The 20,270-nt window shown below is 44.0% G+C and overlaps 1 protein-coding gene across 1 annotated transcript; it reads right to left on the bottom strand.

Annotated features, from left to right (window-relative positions):
- Window positions 1–7,251: 7,251 nt before the first annotated feature.
- Window positions 7,252–8,427, bottom strand: foxd2 (forkhead box D2). The gene has a single exon (XM_007903713.2). It carries the CDS (start codon window positions 8,377–8,379, stop codon window positions 7,273–7,275), a length of 1,107 nt encoding a protein of 368 aa, XP_007901904.2. The 5' UTR covers window positions 8,380–8,427; the 3' UTR covers window positions 7,252–7,272.
- Between the last annotated feature and the right edge of the window lie 11,843 nt (window positions 8,428–20,270).

The following is a 20,270-nucleotide window of genomic DNA, read 5'->3' on the forward strand; positions in this document are numbered from 1 at the left end:
CAATAAAATTAGTCACTCAATCCACGGCTGTTTGTGGGTCGCTGCTGTACTGCCGCGTTTCGCCCCCAAAATACACAGTCAATTCATTGTCTCGTGTATTCCTGTGAAGCGCTTTGAGACGTCTCAACGACGTGATAATGCCGTATCAAATGCAAGTCTTATTATTGTATATTATTAAGTCTCACGGTCCAGTGAATGAGGAGCTGTTTACCATACAAACGGGACCTGTTGCCTGTTTTCAGTGATCGGGACGAGCCATGTGGTGCTTCACAGGTGGTGTCACTGTCTGTGTGAGCGCTGGACAGCGCCTCTGGGTGCTGTGTGGGACAGTGTGGGACAGCCCGACAGTCTCGGCAATGTCGGGGGGGGTTTCAAACATAAAAATAAATAACTGGCGGCAATCAGCTGTTCTCGTGGGTTCCGGCGAGTTGTGAGGAATCCTCGTCGCTTTATAAGGTCAAATAAAAGCCTTCGTTCGTTACAAGTTAGAAGTTCCCAAATGTATGAAGAAACCCTCGAGGTGAACAGAACATAGAAATAATAACCCTCTCTTCAGGCTGGGTTTTTATTTATAAAATCTTCTCTCCCCCCACAGGACCCCACCGCCCCCCAAAAAAGAATTTTGTTCGAATAAGCCACCGCGTTGAATGTTTATAAACCACCCCCCACCCCCAAAAATACCCAATCTTAAAATACACGTCGCTTTCCTGAATAGTTGTGAGGTATCAGGTGTATGATCGCTCTGTGTGCTATTTCCCCTCATTCCCAATTCCAAATAGTTTGGGAATGATCTTGGTATGTGACTCACATCTTACCTTCATTTAAAGCATCGTTACTCGCTCTTTGCCCGTGTGTTAGCTAATCCGCGGATAATAGAGAGAGAGAGAGAGTGACAGAGATCATGGTCGCTTTCCTTTTCTTGAAGATAGAAAAATATTAATGATCTTCACTTTATTTTCCCCAATTACTGTAATTACCAGATACGATGACAATTTCGGCATTGCCAGAGTGAGAATGTCTAATATATATTAAAAAAAACTAAGAAAACCTTTGAATCTCCTAATCGTAATCTCCTAATTCTCCTAAACCCACTCTGGACGCTGTGAATATTTCAAGAAGATCAATACATTGCAGCCCCCCCCCCCCCAAAAAAAGAAGGATTATTTTAAAAATTAGGTGCAGTACAGTATAGTCCAAAAAAACCGTAATGGGGAAAACCGCGAAATAATTTACGCGACAATCCAATTTGGAGTTTTTTTTAAAAAAACAGTACACCGCGGGGATAAAAAAGGCTACTTTTTTACATAAAGAGAGAAAGTGAGATGGTTAGATAAACAGCGTCTTAATAGAGCGAGAATACAGAAGGCTGGTTAGTTTTTACAAGTGCCACAGATATATAAATCAGCTCTGCAATGTTAAGCTCTGAAGGCGACATCGCTCGCTGTGTGCGGGTAAATGACTGGGGCAGGTGTCTGTCAATTTGACACAGTCAGTTGAAAATATATATCAGGAAAGCGACCCCAACGTTAATATTATGCTTCTCCAGCGATCTGTCAACGATTTATTTGCGCAGAACGAAAGCATCAATTAAAATGTTAAACGCCTCGATTTTCCAATCGACTTGCTAAGAAAAAGTACAACTTGAGTTAGGACAGTATTCTTCTCTCTGCGGTACGTTTATCGAAACGTTCGCTGTGAACTGGTATAATATGATAATAATTAATACTGATGATGATAATAACAGTCGCATTTAGAATCACTCAGCACCGCTTGGTACAATTAAGATTAAAATAATTTTTAGAAGTTATCCATAAAAAGGGAAGGTTTTCCTCCTGCCAGGCGATTTGATCCCAGATTCAAAATAGTGAATGCTAAAACTGGGAACTTTAACATCAGGGGTCGCGCCCTTTGCAGGTCCTGAACCCAATTAAATGCAATTAGCGAAAAACAGTCCTTGAAAGAATTAGGTCTTTGCCGACGAAGGAAGCATTAATCCGAGTTCGGCTGACATTCGGCAAAACACAGCACAGAGAGAGAGAGAGAGAGAGCCGATCATGTCATTCATGTAACAAATATATCGTGGGCGGTTCTCCGGCAAAATGTACAGTCTGTGAAAACATCAATTAAATATCCTGTGAAGCGCTGTGAGACGTCTCAAAGCCGTGATAAGGCGCTATATCAAATGCAAGGATTATTATTTGAAGCGCTCTGAGACGGCGCCCGGCGTGGGGGGCGCTATATAAATCCAAGTTATTATTGATATAATAATATAACTCAATTCTTCCATTCTTTGTACATTTTACCAGTGACTTCAATTTTTCTCCCCCCCCCCCCCCCCCCCACCCACACACACACACACACAGTCATAAATAGTCTTTCTCTTTAGCAACAGGCACTGCACAGTGTACAATAGCATCCCAGCATCAGTCTGCATCGCTCTGACATCCCCGCGCCAAACAGCAACCACTGTGGCCCCACTTCATGGGGGCGAGCAACATCCCTCCCCCGCCCCCACCCCTACACACACATTACAGCATCAAAGCAGAAATCCAACTCATAACGATTTGCATGTGAATGGGGTTCGGATGGATGACACCAATAATTTCAGGATCAAAGAGAAGCCTCTTGTTAAGCAGTGATCCCGACACCTGTTACAGGGGAAAGGCGGGCACAGGCCCTGGGTTTAATATTGTACTAGAAACTACTCTTGAAATTGAACAGACCTTAACCCGGTCACTGGATAGATGGATAAATATCGCAACTGAGTGGAAACCAGTCATGATTTTTTTTCCCTCTGTTTTTAGATTTATTGCAAAGGTTTTTATCAAATGTTATCCTTATCATTAATTTTTTTAAAAAAAATCTTTATTATCGGGTATCTAAGCTGTGCTTTCCTCCCCCACCCTCAACATTTTTTTTTCTCTCTTCGAATATCTGTCTGCTTTCCTGCTTTTTAAATGGCGCAGTAAAAGGTAGAAAACTTCGAGCGATTTGTTTGGTATTTGCATTTGTAAAAGAAAGTGTATTTGTTCCAAATTAAAATATAGTAATAGTCTGGAAATGAATGATTATACAAATTATACATATACTATATATAACACATTGCATATATGCACAATACATTATATATGGCATACAAATGGGGAAATTATATATTATATATACTGTATACATGCATATTATATATTTTATATATAATAAAGTCTGCATATATCCTAGGAATTCACAGTTGTAAGACATCAGCCTCTAAACTAATAGTGTTCATTCTACTAGTGGTTAGTGAATGAAGGCGAGAGGCGTTGAGTTAGACACCTTTATCCACGCTTCATGCAAAGACTTGTTAATCAATGTTTTTTAAATGGTAAACTCTACCTCTCTTTGGTAACGTTTACAAATTCATCGCTTATATGATATTAGAGAATTGGACGCAATCGGCAAAAAAATACATTTTTCTCAATATAAAAACGATGTAAACAAGAGTGGTTCACTGAGCTGAAATAGATAGTCTAGTCCTAACGGAATATTGAGATAGGAAGATGGATAGAATATATTAATGTGATTACACGAATGTCTGGTCTCTCAACAACGTATTATTTAGCATTTTAACGTAACGCAAACCTCACGTGGTTAGTAATTGCCGTATACTATTGATTACCGTTTTTTAACAGTTAAAAAAAGTACCTTTATTTGAGACTCTAAGTCAAAGCTGACGCGTTTGCGGCTATAAATCTTGTTAAAGTGTAGGTGGGTTAATTCACTTGGTCTTTGCTCACTCAGCCTCGGTGTGTGTGAGTGAGCGACGGGAGCTGTTTACGTGCCACCCAGAAGAGCGAGGCCAAAGCTTCGCCTCTTTTACAATAAATCTTTCAGTAGCCACACGATTCAGCTGCTTTTATCAGCAAAGCCCGCAGTTTGTATGAAATCTGACAAACGCCCATTATTAGCTTGTAGCTACCAGAAAAGAAAACCCTCTCCTAATCAATGTCACAGCCCTTTTCACCAGAGTCCTGTGATCTCGTTCATAGCCACAACCTCTTTAAGCTGGAACTCTAAACGCCATTAAGTGGGCTGTACATTTATTTACTCGAGACCCTAACAATCCAGCCCTCAGCGCATGTAACTATCCAACTGGATGATAATTTACGATAGATATCCACAGACCTATTTACAAACCTGTTCAGTTTTTAGACCTTTTTTTTACGTTATCGCAAAATACAGGATTCTTAAATAAATGTTGTCGATATGGCTAACCTCCGGTAACTTTAGTTTGAAAGTTTCAAAAATAATTGTGGGTCTATGCGGTGCAAATCGAAATCTTTTTACGCGTTTAGCTTTTTTATGCTATACAGACGGCCATGAGTAGGGGAAGCTGGGAGGTTATTTTACATTGAAACGCGCACACACACAAAGCTCCACTTTACATTTAAATGCAGATTTGAGAGTACCTTTTGAGCATGTGTGTGTTTGCAAAAGCTAAACATAGAAGGAGGGACGATGGTTCTTAAATGCTAGAGATAATAATATTTATGTTTTATTAAAGTGTTAAAAAAAACACTGATTCCAACTTAAGTCTTGCAGCTCTCTCACTCCCTCTCTCTTTGCCTTTCCCGAAGGGTCAAAATTGAAACTCCACTTTCTCGTCTTACTCTGCGGGCGAATCCTATCATTTTTAAATAAACCCAAATAAGTCAAATAAAGGAGTAAAAAAAATGACTTAAGTTAGCTACCGCGTTCATTTCTAGCATTTATTCTCCCACCCTGCATGTCTTCAGTAAACTTTAATTATTTCAGGCTAATTTCAAATTGAACACACGCACACAAATCATAAACTCTGAATTACTGGAGCAACTTAATTTAAAATAAATACGACATAGTCGCCAAAAGTCTCATTTTTATACAAAGAAAAACTTACTCTATGGTATATTAAAGTGCTGAGGTCGTCACTTAAGGAAAATATCAGATTTTTAAAGTAAATTTAAACTTCACACACGATTCTATAAGGAAATTGGGGGGGGAGGGGGGTGAATAAAGAGCTGAGTCGAGCACTTTTTGTTGAAAAAAACAGAAAAATTGGAGACTAGGTAGGCCACACAAAAGGTTTACTGCTTTAATTAGTCCATTTCTCCTTTTTTCCCCACCGCGGTTGTCTCTGACCGTTTTCTTCCCCCTCTAGCAATTAGTTGGTATTATGCGGCCGGTAAGTGCGGGTTAATGTCAGTGATTAAAAGCAGTCCCATGCTCAACTTGAGCACAGAAAGCAGAGAGAAAACATATTTTAACATAATCAAAGACGTCCAAAGGGCCACCTTGGGTAATGAGCTTGTCAGGAGCCACCCTGCACTGTAATTTAGCCCGTTTTTCTGCACACAGTTTCACATCCAAGAACTCTACCATCCCGAGTCAAAACACATGTGGTTCACACAAACGTTTCAAACTAGATTCATTGCCCCGTCTGTCTTGTCCCGTGGCTCACACCCCTGGGTCCACAGGCCCGAAAAAAAGCACAGACTTAAAAGAAGATAACCAACAGGGAAGGGGAGGGAAAGGGGAGATCGCTTTTCAAAAGCAAATGTGGTGCTTTGCGGGGATATGAAGACAGTGGTTTATTCAGGACACGGCGGTATCAGCAACACAAACAAACTCACCAGAGTTTATGTGGATTAGGGGCGGATACAAGTTACTGCTGTTCAGAAACACAGCGAGAAGTGACAGCGAGAAATGGGTTTACGGGGAGTTAAGAAGGAAGAGATGTGTGTGTGCGTTTGTGTGTCAATAGCATCTGTTTGGTGCTTAAATATTATGTTTTTATATAGAGAGATACACCCTCCATTTAATTATGGTGAGATATTAAGAACTGTACAGGTGAATTGAAGTGTAATATTTTGGGTTTCTGTCTGTCTGTCTGTCTGTGTGTGTGGGTGGGTGGGGGGATAGGAGGGGTGGGAGAGAAACTCGGTCTATCTATATTGGACTTTACTTGTTACAAAAACTGTGGGGAATTTCCAATAGTCCATGTTTTTTAACTCCTATAGCTGGTTTTGTCTTCTGAAGACACGTGCGACTCTTAAGATTAAACAGAATGGGGAGGGGGGGAAAGGAAAGGAAAATAAAATGCTGAAAATTTGATTTGATAGAAACGCGTTTTCCTCTCTCTCTCCTCAAATTATATACCCCACCCCCCACCCTCCAAAAAAATTCTAGAAACTTTAACAATAAAAATACAAAGGAATTAGACAGAAAATCCACTGCTTGGTACTCATACATTGCCTTGAATTACAGTTACATCAAACAACCTATTCGATTTTTTCTCTCCCCTAACACTAAGCAGGTGCAGACCTCAAGAACCATTCAACTAAATTTTGAATAAGAGCCTTAATTTACACAATTCAGAATAATCCACCGTTAATGTTATCGAATGTCCTGAAGGATAGAGCAAAATAATCGAGGACCATTGAGCTAATGCATTTCTGCAGCGTAACTCTCTCTCTCTCTTAAAAGAGCCTTGCGACTTTAGCTTGTTTTTTTTAATTAAAAAAATATATCGTATTTTTAAAAAATGCGGGTAAGAAATGTGCAAAAATACATGTGACGACATCCTTTTTCCGAGTTCAAAAAACATTTATTAACTTACATCAAAAAAAGAACATTTTTTTTGAACATCATTCCACAGACTTTCCTCATAAAATAGACCCGATGTACAATAAACTGAACGAACAGGCAAACAGAATGTGTGAACGCTGTACATCTACTCTATACCTATATACAAATAATTACAAAAAAAAATCGTCATTAAACGCAGAACTTGGGGAGTTGGAGTTTAACGCTAAACTGAACGGGTTCAAAGACTCCAATTTATTAATTGAATTTCCTTTTAATAATTTCCATAGCCATTGTAATGTGCTTTTCGATTTTATTTTATTTTTGAAAATCTATTCAATAAACCTGAGGGTTGCTGGCGGTCGTTTTAACGTTGACTGACTGACTAGTAGAATAGCTTAGAGTGTTTAACTATCATCCAATACAGACACCAGAAAGCACCAGAAAGCATGACTTTAATAATTCAATATTCCCCTTCGCACTTTTATATTTTACATATGTACATACGATAAATATATTTTTAATCTTTCCTGTCCCCTTTCTTGAAGCGAAACATATTCTGCCTGGCTTCGAAATATTAAAAAAAACATATATAATTCCTACCTTACACGGGAGGTGGGAGAGAGAGAGGAGAGGAGAGGAGAGGAGAGAGAGGGCGAGACATGTTTTTTTTGTTTAATAGTGACAAGTGTTAAGGTTTGTGAGTTTACTCGGGAAGTTCTGTCCGCTTGTCAGGAGGTTTTCGGGGGTCAGGTTTAGAGGGTTCTGGGGTGGGGTGAGAGTTGGGGTCAACATAGCCAACACCTGAGCTGGGCTTCCAGCCGAGGCGGAGAACGTCGAGGCGGGTCCGGTGGAGGGAGCGGACCCTATGATATTGTCTATGGAGAAAGAGGGTCTGGTCTGGTTGGGATCCGCTTTCAGCCCTTGCAGGCCGGGCAAGGCAGGGCTGGGCTGGGGGTGGTAGAAGGACTTCCTGGTGATCTCTCCCCCGTGGAGGAGCGAGGGGATGGCCGGGGTCTGGAACATGCCAGCCGGGGCGGCCACCGAGCAGTGCGGGGCTTGGAAAGGGAAGGCGGTCGGAGTCGGGTGGTGATGATGGTGATGATGATGATGGTGCGGGTGATGGAAATTCTGCAGTTGGATCCCGTAGCCGCAGCCGTAAGGTCCGTATCCAAACCCGGGCAGGAAAGTCCCGTGTTCCCTCAGGATCTCGGAGGGCTGTTGCCGTTTGAACCGTTTCCTCCTCCTCAGAAAGCTCCCGTTGTCGAACATGTCCGCAGAGTCCGGGTCCAGGGTCCAGTAGTTGCCTTTGCCGGGGTTGCCCGGCTCCCGGGGGATCTTGACGAAGCAGTCGTTGAGGGAGAGGTTGTGCCTGATGGAGTTCTGCCAGGCGGGGAACTTCTCCCGGTAGTAGGGGAAGCGGTTGCTGATGAACTCGCAGATCTCGCTCAGCGTCAACCTCTTCTTGGAGCTCTGCAGGATGGCCATGGTGATCAGGGCGATGTAGGAGTACGGCGGCTTGACCAGGGCGCTCTTCCCGGGCTTCTCCCCCACCCCCGCCCCCGCCCCCGCCCCGACCCGGGGGTGGTGAGACTCGGAGCCGCCGGACGCATCGCCCTCCTGGACCCTCTCGGACGCGATCCTGGAGACGTTGTCATCCGAATCGTTGTCGGAATGGAAGCCGCCGTGTCCCCCCCCCGGGCAGGTCAGGTCCCCCACCACATCGATATCCGTGTCCTCGGAGAGCGCCGAGTTGTCAGACATCTCGGTGCCTAAAGTCATTTTCGAAGCGATTCGCCTGTGTTTCTTCTTCCTCTTCTCCTCCTGCGGTGTCGGTAACAAATCCCACTCTGCGCTTCCCCGGAACCTCCTGTGAGAGTGGGGAGGTGGGGGGGGGGGGGGGGGAGGGGGAGGGGGGAGGGTGTGAGGAAGGTGGGGAGAGACAGAGAGAGTGTGGTGTGGTGGTGGGGAGGGGGTGTGGGGGTTGTGGGGGGGGGTCAGTGAGCCGGAACCCCAGTCACGCCGGGAACAGTCCAAACCCTCTTCTCACCCCTTTTTTTCTTTTTCCTCATCGACTAACTTTTTTTTCCAAAGTTGATTTCCTTCCTTCCTTTTCTTGGATGGAGAGTTGAGGGAGGGAGTTGGCTGGGGGGGGGGGGGGGAGATGGGGGTGGGGGGAGATGGGGGGGAGGGGAGATGGGGGGGGGGTTGTTACGTTGTTTTCTGTATCTTTTTTCCTCTTCTCTTTAGAACAAAAGTTTTTTTGATGGATAAATAAATATATATACACAGCATATAGATATGTGTATAATTGTTGGTTCTTCCAGTGTCTGTCTATGTGTCTGTCTGTGTGTCTTTCTGTGTGTGTGTCTGTCTGGGTGTCTGTCTGTGTGTGTGTCTGTGTGTCTGTGTGTCTGACTGTGTGTGTGTGTCTGTCTGTGTGTGTGTCTGTCTGTGTGTGTGTCTGTGTGTCTGTGTGTCTGACTGTGTGTGTGTGTCTGTCTGTGTGTGTGTCTGTCTGTGTGTCTGTGTGTGTGTCTGTCTGCGTGTCTGTGTGTGTGTCTGTCTGTGTGTCTGTGTGTGTGTCTGTCTGTGTGTGTGTGTCTGTCTGACTGTGTGTGTGTGTCTGTGTGTCTGTCTGTGTGTGTCTGTGCGTGTGTGTGTCTGACTGTGTGTCTGTGTGTGTATCTGTATGTCTGTGTGTGTGTCTGTCTGTGTGTGTGTCTGTCTGTGTGTGTGTCTGTATGTGTGTGTGTCTGTGTGTGTCTGTGTGTGTGTCTGTCTGTGTGTCTGTCTGTGTGTGTGTCTGTGTGTGTGTCTGTGTCTGTCTGTGTGTGTGTGTCTGTGTGTGTGTCTGTCTGTGTGTGTCTGTCTGTGTGTGTCTGTCTGTCTGTCTGTGTGTGTCTGTCTGTGTGTGTCTGTGTGTGTCTGTCTGTGTGTGTCTGTCTGTCTGTCTGTGTGTGTCTGTCTGTGTGTGTCTGTGTCTGTCTGTGTGTGTGTCTGTCTGTGTGTCTGTCTGTGTGTGTGTCTGTGTGTGTGTCTGTGTCTGTCTGTGTGTGTGTGTCTGTCTGTGTGTCTGTCTGTGTGTGTCTGTCTGTGTGTGTCTGTCTGTCTGTCTGTGTGTGTCTGTCTGTGTGTGTCTGTGTCTGTCTGTTTTTGTGTGTCTGTGTGTGTGTGTGTCTGTGTGTGTGTCTGTCTGTGTGTGTGTGTGTGTCTGTCTGTCTGGCTACATATATCTATATATATCTCCTATGTGGCTCAGTGCTGTGTGGCTCAGTACTGACCAGGAGACGCCTCTCCTCTGCCCCACAAGAGCTGCTGTCAATAGACATTTATCCGATAGGGGGCGTCACGTGGGCCTTGACGTCAGCACCGAGCCCAGACTTCCTTCCATCTGTGACAACAGCCCAGACCTGTCCCCCCCCCAACATCCCCCACCAACATCCCCCTCCATCCCCTCCCCCACCAACCCCCCCAACATCCCCTCCAACCCCTGCAACATCCCCTCCCCCACCAACCCCACCCACACCATCCCCCCCAACATCCCCCCCCCACCAACCCCAACTACCCACACCATCCCCCACCAACATCCCCCCAACATCCCCCTCCAACCCCCCCAACATCCCCCCAACACCCCCCTCCCCCACCAACCCCCCCACCAACACCCCCAACATCCCCCCCCAACCCCCCCCACCTGCACCATCCCCCTCCCCAACATCCCCCAACATCCCCCTCCCCCACCAACCCCCCCAACATCCCCCTCCCCCACCAACACCCCCACCCACACCAACCCCCCCCCCAACATCCCCCCCACCCACACCAACCGCCCCCCACCCACACCACCCCCCCCACATCACCCCCCAACATCCCCTCCCCCAACATCCCCCTCCAACCCCCCCAACATCCCCTCCAACACCCCCAACATTCCCCCCCACCCATACCATCCCCCACAACATCCCCCCCACCATCACCCCCACCACCACCCCCTCCACGCCATCCCCCCCACCACCACCCCCTACCCACACCAACCCCCCCACCATCCCCTCCCCCACCACCCCCCCCACCATTCCCCCCACCCACACTATCCCCCCAACATCCCTCCCCACCACCCCCCCAACATCCCCCTCCCCCACCAACCCCCACCATCCCCCCACCCCACCATCCCCCCACATCCCCCCCACCCACCATCCCCCACCATCCCCCACCATCCCCCACCATCCCCCCCACCCCACCATCCCCCCACCATCCCCCCACCATCCCCCCACCCCCACCATCCCCCACCATCCCCCACCATCCCCCACCATCCCCCCCCCACCATCCCCCCACCACCCCACCACCCCCCACCACCCCCACCATCCCCCACCATCCCCCCACCATCCCCCCACCATCCCCCCCACCATCCACCACCCACACCACCCCCACCATCTCCCCCACCCACTCCATCCCCCCCCACCATTCCCCCACCACCATCCACCACTATCCACACCCCCCAAACCCTGATCAGCCCCACCCACACCAGAAACCTCAGTCAGCAGCTAAACTTGCACACCCCACCCCCTCCCTCCCCTCCTTTTCCATCTCCTGTATCTATCTGCCTCTTCTCAATCTCTCTCTCTCCTTCTCGTTCTCAGCATTTTTACAAAGCATTTTTGGTAAGATTTAGGATAAGAATATTATTAAACATTTTTTGTAAAATCATTAATAATAATAAATTGGTCGCTTCAATCCATTACTGCTGTGTGCAATTGGCTGCCGGGTTTCGCCCACGAAATATACAGTCAATTCACTTTACAGTATATCGCGTGAAGCGCTTTGAGACGTCTCGAAGACCTGATAAGGCGCTGCATGAAATGCAAAGATTGTGGATGTTGTTTAATTACACAATCAGGACTTTACGTGTTTTGCTTATTTTGCAAATATTTCTCTCTCACACACACACAGACATACACACAACACATCTTGAAACGTTTCAATGATCGTGTGAGGTTTACATCGAGTAGGTCCCTTTTCCCGTTAGAACTTAAAGACGCGGAGAGACGATTGGGAAAGAAAAGAGATAATAAAGACGGAATAAAATTGCTTCTCGGGGCTGTTGGGGAAATACACTGTGCACACATTGCCTGTCGCGTTTGTCTACAAATACACACTCACCGTCGCTGTACTGGACAACAACACCCGAAGCGCTTGAAAGTTTTACAGACAGATCAAAATAAAAGTAATCATTATTATTGAATTTCTGCCTTTGCATATTAGTAAGTATTGTATTTACAAAGTGGTGACGCTCTCTCTCTCCTCATTGCTAAAATCCAAACTTCTGGGTCTCACGAAAAGTGTATTGGTGTAATTATTTTGCTCTTAGTTAAAACTTTCTTTCAACTCAACTGTAACGCAGGTGCACCTTATGTGATTTGTGTGTGTGTGTGGGGGGGGGGGTTGTGGTGTGTGTGGGGGGTTGTGGAGTGTGGGGGGGGGGTGTTTACGGCGCACGTGTTACTGATAAATTAAACAGTTTTCGGCTTTCATGCTGAATTTCAAGCTATTCGTGTGATACACAGCTCCGTACGACGTGTGCCACTTATTATCCATATATATAAAATATAATATGAACAAACAATTTTATAATTTTTTATACAATAAAGAAACGAAATCAAGCATAAGTGCAGTAATGATTTCAATAAAACGGGATACCCTAATCTACCTGTTAGGGTAGACAAAGTGGTTCTATAATACACCCAGTCTTTCAAACTACTATACAAAAAAAATCTTTACATTTGATGATGAGCCTTTCAAATCGGGAAGACTACTCAAAGGATATACTGTAAGTATAGTGACTGTGTACTTTGTAGGCGATAATAATAATCTTTGCATTGATTTAGCGCCTTGTTATGTCGTTGAGACGTCTCAAAGCGCTTTACTGTAAAGTAAATTGACTTTGTATCTTGTGTGCGAAACGCACAGAAATAAATGCTGGGAAGGGCAACTTTAATGGGGGGAGAAGGAAAGTCGAGACAACCAGAACACAGGAAGAAAACTGATAACTTCCCTTGACTCCAATCGATACCTTAGCTTTTTTAATTGTGGGAATAATTATGGAGGAGAAGTCTCTAAAACACTTTTAGCGAAGGGAACACAAGCCAACTGCAAATACCACACATAGACCACGAGCTTCACTTCGCTGTGTGATCCGCCTCCAATGGAAGGTTAATTTTAAGGTTATACTCACTCTAAAACGACCCTTTGCTGTGCGTTGCATTTATTGGTGCTCAGAATAAAACTAAATGCGTTAAAAAAAACACACGCAGACCCTCTGCACTTATCACCACGCAAACAGCTTCTCAATATTGAGTCAATATTCTCACACACAGAGAGGCCATTAAATTCAAAGGGAAGGTCTTGGAAATGTGCTTTTCATATCAGTTAAACTCACGATTGGTAGATCGCTCGTATATAGTGCATAAAACGTAGAAAGTTAGTTTTCATCATTAAAAATCCGAATTCTTCATATTTCTATAATTTTTAATATATAGTAGTACTGATGCTAATTTTTAATATATAGGTCTACTTTTATATAATATAATAATCCTAGCTTTTGAATATAGCGCCTTATCACGTCTTCTAGACGTCTCGAAGCGCTTCAAAGAATATTGTGTAAAGTGAATTGACTATTTTGTGGGAGAAATCTAATATATAATATATACACTATATGCAATTTATCTATTTAAGGGTTATTATGTTATTATACACACACAAGTACAAATAACTGTTCTTGCTGGACCTGAGTGCCACGGTTCATGTATGTATACAGAGGTGGTAAAAGCCGCGTTAGTTTGGACCATTCACCTCCACACGTCAATACTGTCTAAACACTCGCAGCAAAACTGGCGCTACTTAAGATGAAGCAGAGAAACAAACCCCTTCAGTATGTAGACTTGACCCGTCAACAGAGGGGTAGTTTGACGGATCGAAGGCCAATCAGGGCATCTATTGCTACATTCACGTTCATTTCTGACTGAAATTCACTTTTCGGTCCCATTTCAACTTGTATTTTTCAAAACTCTAATAGATTCCGAGGTTTATTACGCAGTGTAAGGCTAACGAGCTCACAGGGCTAATACACTGTGTTCCAGGTGAAAGATTATAATGATAATAATAAAAATAATAATATAAATCTTGCAATCCAACATCTCAATTGGGCTCAACTTCGGTCAACACTAAACATAAAAAAGAGCAGGTCGCGTGTTAATTGATTCTCTTGTACAGAGTAGGATTTTCTGATATAGTCACTGTACTTTCTCGGGAAGGACCATGTCCCAGTGCCATGTGGACCCGCTTCCCCTCCGCAGGCTTCCTCGCTGTCAGAACTATGCGGAAATCCGCAGGTTTTCCAGCAGAGATCTGCCGTCAGCGACTGGAATGACATGTTGTGGCTGCGCTTTGGGCACCGTGACATTCAAGGGAGCGGAGCCAAAGCCCAAATCCAGGTAAGGAGTGCGGGGTTCATCCCGAGGTATAGTTGGTGTCGGGGAACAGGTGCGGCTGCACTGTGTGGGGATCTCTGCTGCTGTGGTTCCCACATCCCAGTCGGACAGTCACTTCACACACAGTCCCGCGACCCAACCACAGCTGCCAACCGCAGATGCCATTCAAGCCCTCAAACTTCACAACAGCTTCTGCTTTCTAAGCGGTCGCCTGACCTCGTGGTGTTGACCATTTCATAAACAGCGAACCGCGCACATGAGCGTAAGTCACTTTTTTTAGGGTACAGTCGCCATCAATACCAACAGTGTAATCTCTCCCATGTCCAGACCCCACGACGGTCTGACCGCTCCCCCACTCTGTAATAAAGGGTCCACATTAGAGCGCTGCACATAGACACAGTTTAAAGCGGCCCCAGAATGAAGGTCAACGTAAATAAGTAAAGTTGCATCGTATAATAAGTTTGGTCTTGTGAAATTTGTTCTTCCAAAGGCTTTCTCGCTCTCTCTCTCTCTCTCTTTCTGTTGACCTTTCGTGAATTGTCAAAGATCAGTTAATTCACTAAACATCTTACTCCAGAAAATAGCTCCCGGTGCCAAGAAGTAGTTTCCATTTCAGACGCCGTTGGGGGAATCGTTGTGCGCAAAATTTTAACGAATGTTTCGCTGAACAGTTTCGAAAAGGGTTACTTTTAACACGGGGGCAAACAGCAAGTTACCCTCCGACTGAATTGCTACCTTCCGACTGAAATATACACCACTCCACTGGAAGTTACAAAAGGGGAAAAGAAAACCCATACTTTTGCACCAATATATTTACAGAGCCATTACAATAAAATAGGCTTCATTTATTTTTTAAACCCAATTTAGACGAGACACTTCGACGAGTTGACACTTACACGCCCTATTTGAAACGCTGGAGCACGTCAGAGTTCCTTCAACGGTAAATAAGCATAAATAACAGGTTGCAGAGTGAAACCACACTGGTGTTTGCGGAGCAGTCCTGTCAATCAGACAGACCAGTGCCACCACAGCACTGTGGGCAGAGGAGTGACAAGCGCGCCCCCTGCAGGCCACGGCGGGGAGTCACAGCTTCCCAGCCATTCCTTCTCCAGTCACAATGGAGAGTGGATCACTGAATCATAGGATCTTACAGCACAGAAGGAGGCCATTCGGCCCAGCCTGCCTGTGCTGGCTGTTTGAAAGAGCTGCCCAAGTAGCTCCACTCCCCTGCGCTTACTCACCCCATAGTCCTGCGCATTTTTCCTTTTCAAGTACATATCCAACAGCCACTTGCTAAGCATCACCTTTTAATTAATAACGGAAGGCGTGATTATCCTCTCAAATACGATCCTTTTTCCTGTTGTGAGCAACTGTATGTGAAGCTAACGAAGGTGTGGGAATCGAGAGCTTCGGGATCTATATCAACACATCTATATCTCCTTCGCAGACACAGTGCACAATCTAATCCTTAGATATATTTTTTTAACAAGAGTCCAATTCACTCAAACTGTATGCACATAGCTGCTCACTGGGAATCCCATGGGAACAACAGTTAGACAGCAAAGATAACAGTTGCAGCACAATTAATTATATTTGCACATTCTGTTTTTCTTTGCGCTAATGACTTGACCCTCTTGATATCGACTTCGTGCTTGCTTGCATTGCTTAAATTGCATTTCACTTCATACCTGCATATAATGTATACTGAATCTACCCCGTCCAGTAACCTGCTATATAGAAACCTGATGGTGCCTAACTTTTGTCAACATACTATTTTACAGCAATGGGTTATAACAATCTTCCCGCTGACGTGCAAGAGTAAAATAACAAAGCAAGCCTGAACAATCAAATGGCATTGAATACCCACAGCCCATGGCAATGATGGGAACTATGTGCAGTTTTACTGCAAAAGTGGTGTTGATTTGATGTGGTTTCCACATTGGGCTAACAAAAATCTTATATAGTAAATTATTCCACTTTGGGGAGTACACTTTCCGTATTCAGAGCACCACAGGGACACTTCATCTCATATCTCATGCTTCCCAACTTCAAATAATAATATTAATAATAATAATCCTAGCCTTTGATATAACACTTTTCATATTTTCGAGACTTCTCAAAGCGCTTCACAGAATATACAGAATACACAGAATGTAAAGTAAATTGATTGTGTATTTTGTAGGCGAAACATGACCAATTGCTCACAGCAGTGTCCCACAAACAGTCATGGATTGAAGTGACCAATTTATTATTGTTTTTTTTTCTTGAGGGTCTTTTATCAGGCATGTGGAGTAAGGAAACTTGCTCAAGGTTTCACCCTGCCGGGAATCAAATCCAGGTCTCTAACCACTGAGCTACAGGACTCTGAAATGGCATGGCCTGCAGAATAACTCCAGACTGCATCCCCAAACAAAGCAACTTTCAAATCTGAAACATTTCTACTTTATCACTTGTTACTGGATAGCCCAGAATTTTTTCCCTCTTTCCACCATTTGTGTCTCCACTTCTTTTCTCTCCTTTCTACTAGATGAGGCGAGTGCTCAAAGCGTTCCATAAACCCAGTGTCTTCAATGTCTCAGAAAGAACCTTAAAGAAATGCTCAGTGGGATAAGAGAAATTGAACACAGAAGAATATTTCAGATAGGCCAAAACAGAAGGGCATAGAAGGGCTGTGAAAGACAATTTTAGGGTGGATAACTGAATTTTTTTAAAACGCAGAGGGCAATTAACCACTGTAATGATTTATCAAGAAGGGTGGTTGAGGCTGGGACACATTTAGGACAAGCTTGATGCTCTAATGAGAGAACGGCAAGGGTTTCTGAAAGGATGAGATCAAGTGGGCTGAATGGTCATTTTCATCAGAACCTTTCTCTTGAATTCAATTTCTGAATTAATGTGAGAAGTAACATGCAAGGTTTTCCGCTTTATAATTCTTTCCATTTTCTGGCTTTTAATGATTGGCGCATCAGGACCCTTTCAATCTGCCAAGAATATGCGCAATAGAATGTCTCTCTCGTTACCTGGTTGCTCTTTGTGGCTGTACGGAAATTCCTTACCTTGGGCTCACAAACTTTGGTGCAGTTGAGGAATTCACCACACGGGGGGGGCATGAGCCAATAACTGGTTCTCTACCATTTGATTGCACAATGCTTGAATGTCAACAAAGCTTCCTACTGTTTGTCAACAAACAGAACAAGTCCTCCACATTATTTGACAATGATTTACCAGCTACAATCGCCATAGGACAATGGGACCAAAACTGATTGTATTTTGGGGAAAACAAAAAGAACATTAAGTTGATTTGGTGAAAACGGGATTGATGTCAACATGAACACATGAATCCATTCACAAACTAAACAATTGGTCTTCAAAGCATAAAGCTGAGACTTCCACTAGTAATATGAAGACATGTGAATCATTGCACTCAAATGCTCTGCAACTCTCTGCAGATCTCTGCAAACCAAAGATCTTCCGAGACATCATTGAATAATAATGGGGCAGCAGTGTAGATTGGCATCAGAGTGCAACCAATTCAAAAATTAACAAGGGGATTGATTCAAAATCATAGTTCTGTAATGTAACAGCAGCAAATAAAAGCAGAGCTACAATATGGTGGCGTCCTGTTGTGTGTTGGTTAGAACATTCGCCTTGTAAGCAAGAAACGTGGGTTTGATTCCCGGGCAGTGTGAAACCTTAAGAAAGTTTCTTACTCCAAACGTCTCTGTTTACCTATCAGTAAGTAGGAACCCGGTTGTTTGTTGATTGGCGGATCGCTTTCTGGAGATAATGATCCCTTCAACAAAAAAAATGAGGCACTCCATTCAGGATTGTTTGCGGGACATTGCTGTGCGCAATTGGCTGCCGTGTTTGGCCCACAAAATATACACTTTACAGTATATTCTGTGAAGCCTTTTGAGACATGTCGAAGATGTGTTGTGGCACTATATCAAATCCAATGATTATTATTACTAACTTCTTTGTGAAATGGTTAGCAATCTACAAAATCAAGTGGGTTCAAGCTGTAATTTTATAAACCCAGGGGCTGTGATCACTCAAAGTTTCCACCTCATGGTTTACTGGCGAACAGAAGGAAATCTTCTGCTGAATCTGCAGAATGGATAAATGCCAATAAAGATGGTTACCATTCGTTTCAGAGGTGTAATTTATTATAAAACTAACAGTATAGAAATATGTGGAATAAAATGCTGGCATGTTGGCCAAAGAGGAACAAAAGTGGCTGGGAGTCTTGTTAAAGAGTCCGATTTGGAAGATTGAGAGTATTATTGCAAACCCAAGGTCACGTTTGTAATCTGAGAATCGATATATTAGCATTTTATAGCCTGACAATTGTACTGAAAATTTGTTTTATAACCTTTGGCTTCAGTCCTTTTCCAAGAGAACATTGAGTGAGTTCAGCTGGCACCTCAGCAGGCAATGGATGATTTTCCAGTTACTTAATCCTTCAGCTTCTGTCGTGCTGGTGGGGGCGGGAGCAAGGGCAGTAACAGAAGCTTTTCGTTTAACTGTTTGTTAACAGCTCCAACAGTCCAGAGCTCAGACTGGGGTCAACTCGGTACCAGAGTGCTCTATATTGAACTTGTCCTGTGGAGTCCTGTAGCGTATTAGTTAGAGCAATCGCCTTGCAAGTGAGAAGATCTGGGTTCGATTCCCAGCAGCACAAAACGTTGGGCAAGTTTCCTTACTCCACACACACATCTATTTACCCAGCAGTAAGTAGTAACCCGGTTGTTTGTCGATTGGCGGATCGCTTTTCCGGGGGTAATAATCCCTTCCAAAAAAATCAAAATAAATAATAATAATTTGGTCGCTCAATCCACGACTGTTTGTGGGCCATGGCTGTGTGCAATTGGCTGCTGAGTTTCATCCAGAAAATATACAGTCAATACACTTTACAGTATATTCTGTGAAGCGCTTTAAGACATCTCAAAGATGTAATAAGGCAGCAATAATAAAAACAAAATTACATTTGTATAGCGTCTTTCACATTGGGAGGATGTCCCAAGGCACTATATCAAATGCAAGGATTATTATTATTATATTGTCAAGTACACCCAAAGTGGACACTGTCCTCCTCTGTAACCAGATAGCAAGTTGCTCCAACCTTGACACTGTACATAAATCCATGGAGTTATCCTACATGAAGGACGTTATATCAATACAAATTGTTGTTCTCAATGGCAGCATCTGTGAAAATAGTCCAAAAGCAAATATTGAAACTGCTTTTGGATGTTCTCTTACATGAAAGTACAATCTTTTTTGTTGCTCATCAGTATTGAAATGTCGCACCAAAAAATCACCTCAATATTACAACACAATTGCATATTTGTTCCCACTCTACTCTCCCCCCCCTCACCCACCCCCTCCCTCCCCCAAAAAAGAAGATGTTGGGTGCTGATAAATGGAAAACTTTCCACATTGAGCTGCGTTTATCCTGCGAGCTTCACTTGATCTTTTGCTGGCACAATTAAAAGGCACTTTGAGGAACAGTGTACTCTGAAGAAATATTATCCATTTTTATGCATTGTTCCAGCCTTTAAGTTGATCACGTGTACCTAAAATGAAGCTATTTCAAATCTTCTCTTCCCGTCATCTCTAGTCTTAGATGTTAGTTTGGTTCAGTTGGCAGCACTCTTGCCTGTGGGTCAAAAATTTGTGGGTTTAAACTCTCAGTCTAGGGTAACACTCCAGTGCAGTATGGGGAAGAGTGCTGCATTATCTGACGTACAGTCTTTCGATGTCTATTCTTCAGGTGAACATTAAAGGTCCCAATGACACTATGAAAGAGAAAGGAATTTCACAAGGTGTGTTAGCCCACAATCTTTCAAATAAATTGGTCATTCACCTCATGACTATGGGATATTTGTTAGGTCAGGGTATTAAGGTAATGAGACAGGGGCAGGTAATTGGACTTGGGGTACAGATCAGCCATGATCTTATAGAACTGCAAAACAGGCTTGAGGGGCTGAATGGCCTATTCCTGTTTCTATGTTTCTATATTGCTATGCATAAAATGACTTGTATTTGCCCTCCAAAACAGCCAATATACTTGACAGAAATTGTCAAGTGGCTTGAGATGTTTCAACATGATAAGGCACTATAAAAAATGCAAATTTGTTCTTTCTTTCCTGAAGACTTTGACCTGTGTACTGTTCCTTGGGTTCTATCCCTCTCAGG

This window comes from Callorhinchus milii, unplaced genomic scaffold (assembly GCF_018977255.1).
Source record: "Callorhinchus milii isolate IMCB2004 unplaced genomic scaffold, IMCB_Cmil_1.0 Scaffold5, whole genome shotgun sequence".
Taxonomy (NCBI): domain Eukaryota; kingdom Metazoa; phylum Chordata; class Chondrichthyes; order Chimaeriformes; family Callorhinchidae; genus Callorhinchus; species Callorhinchus milii.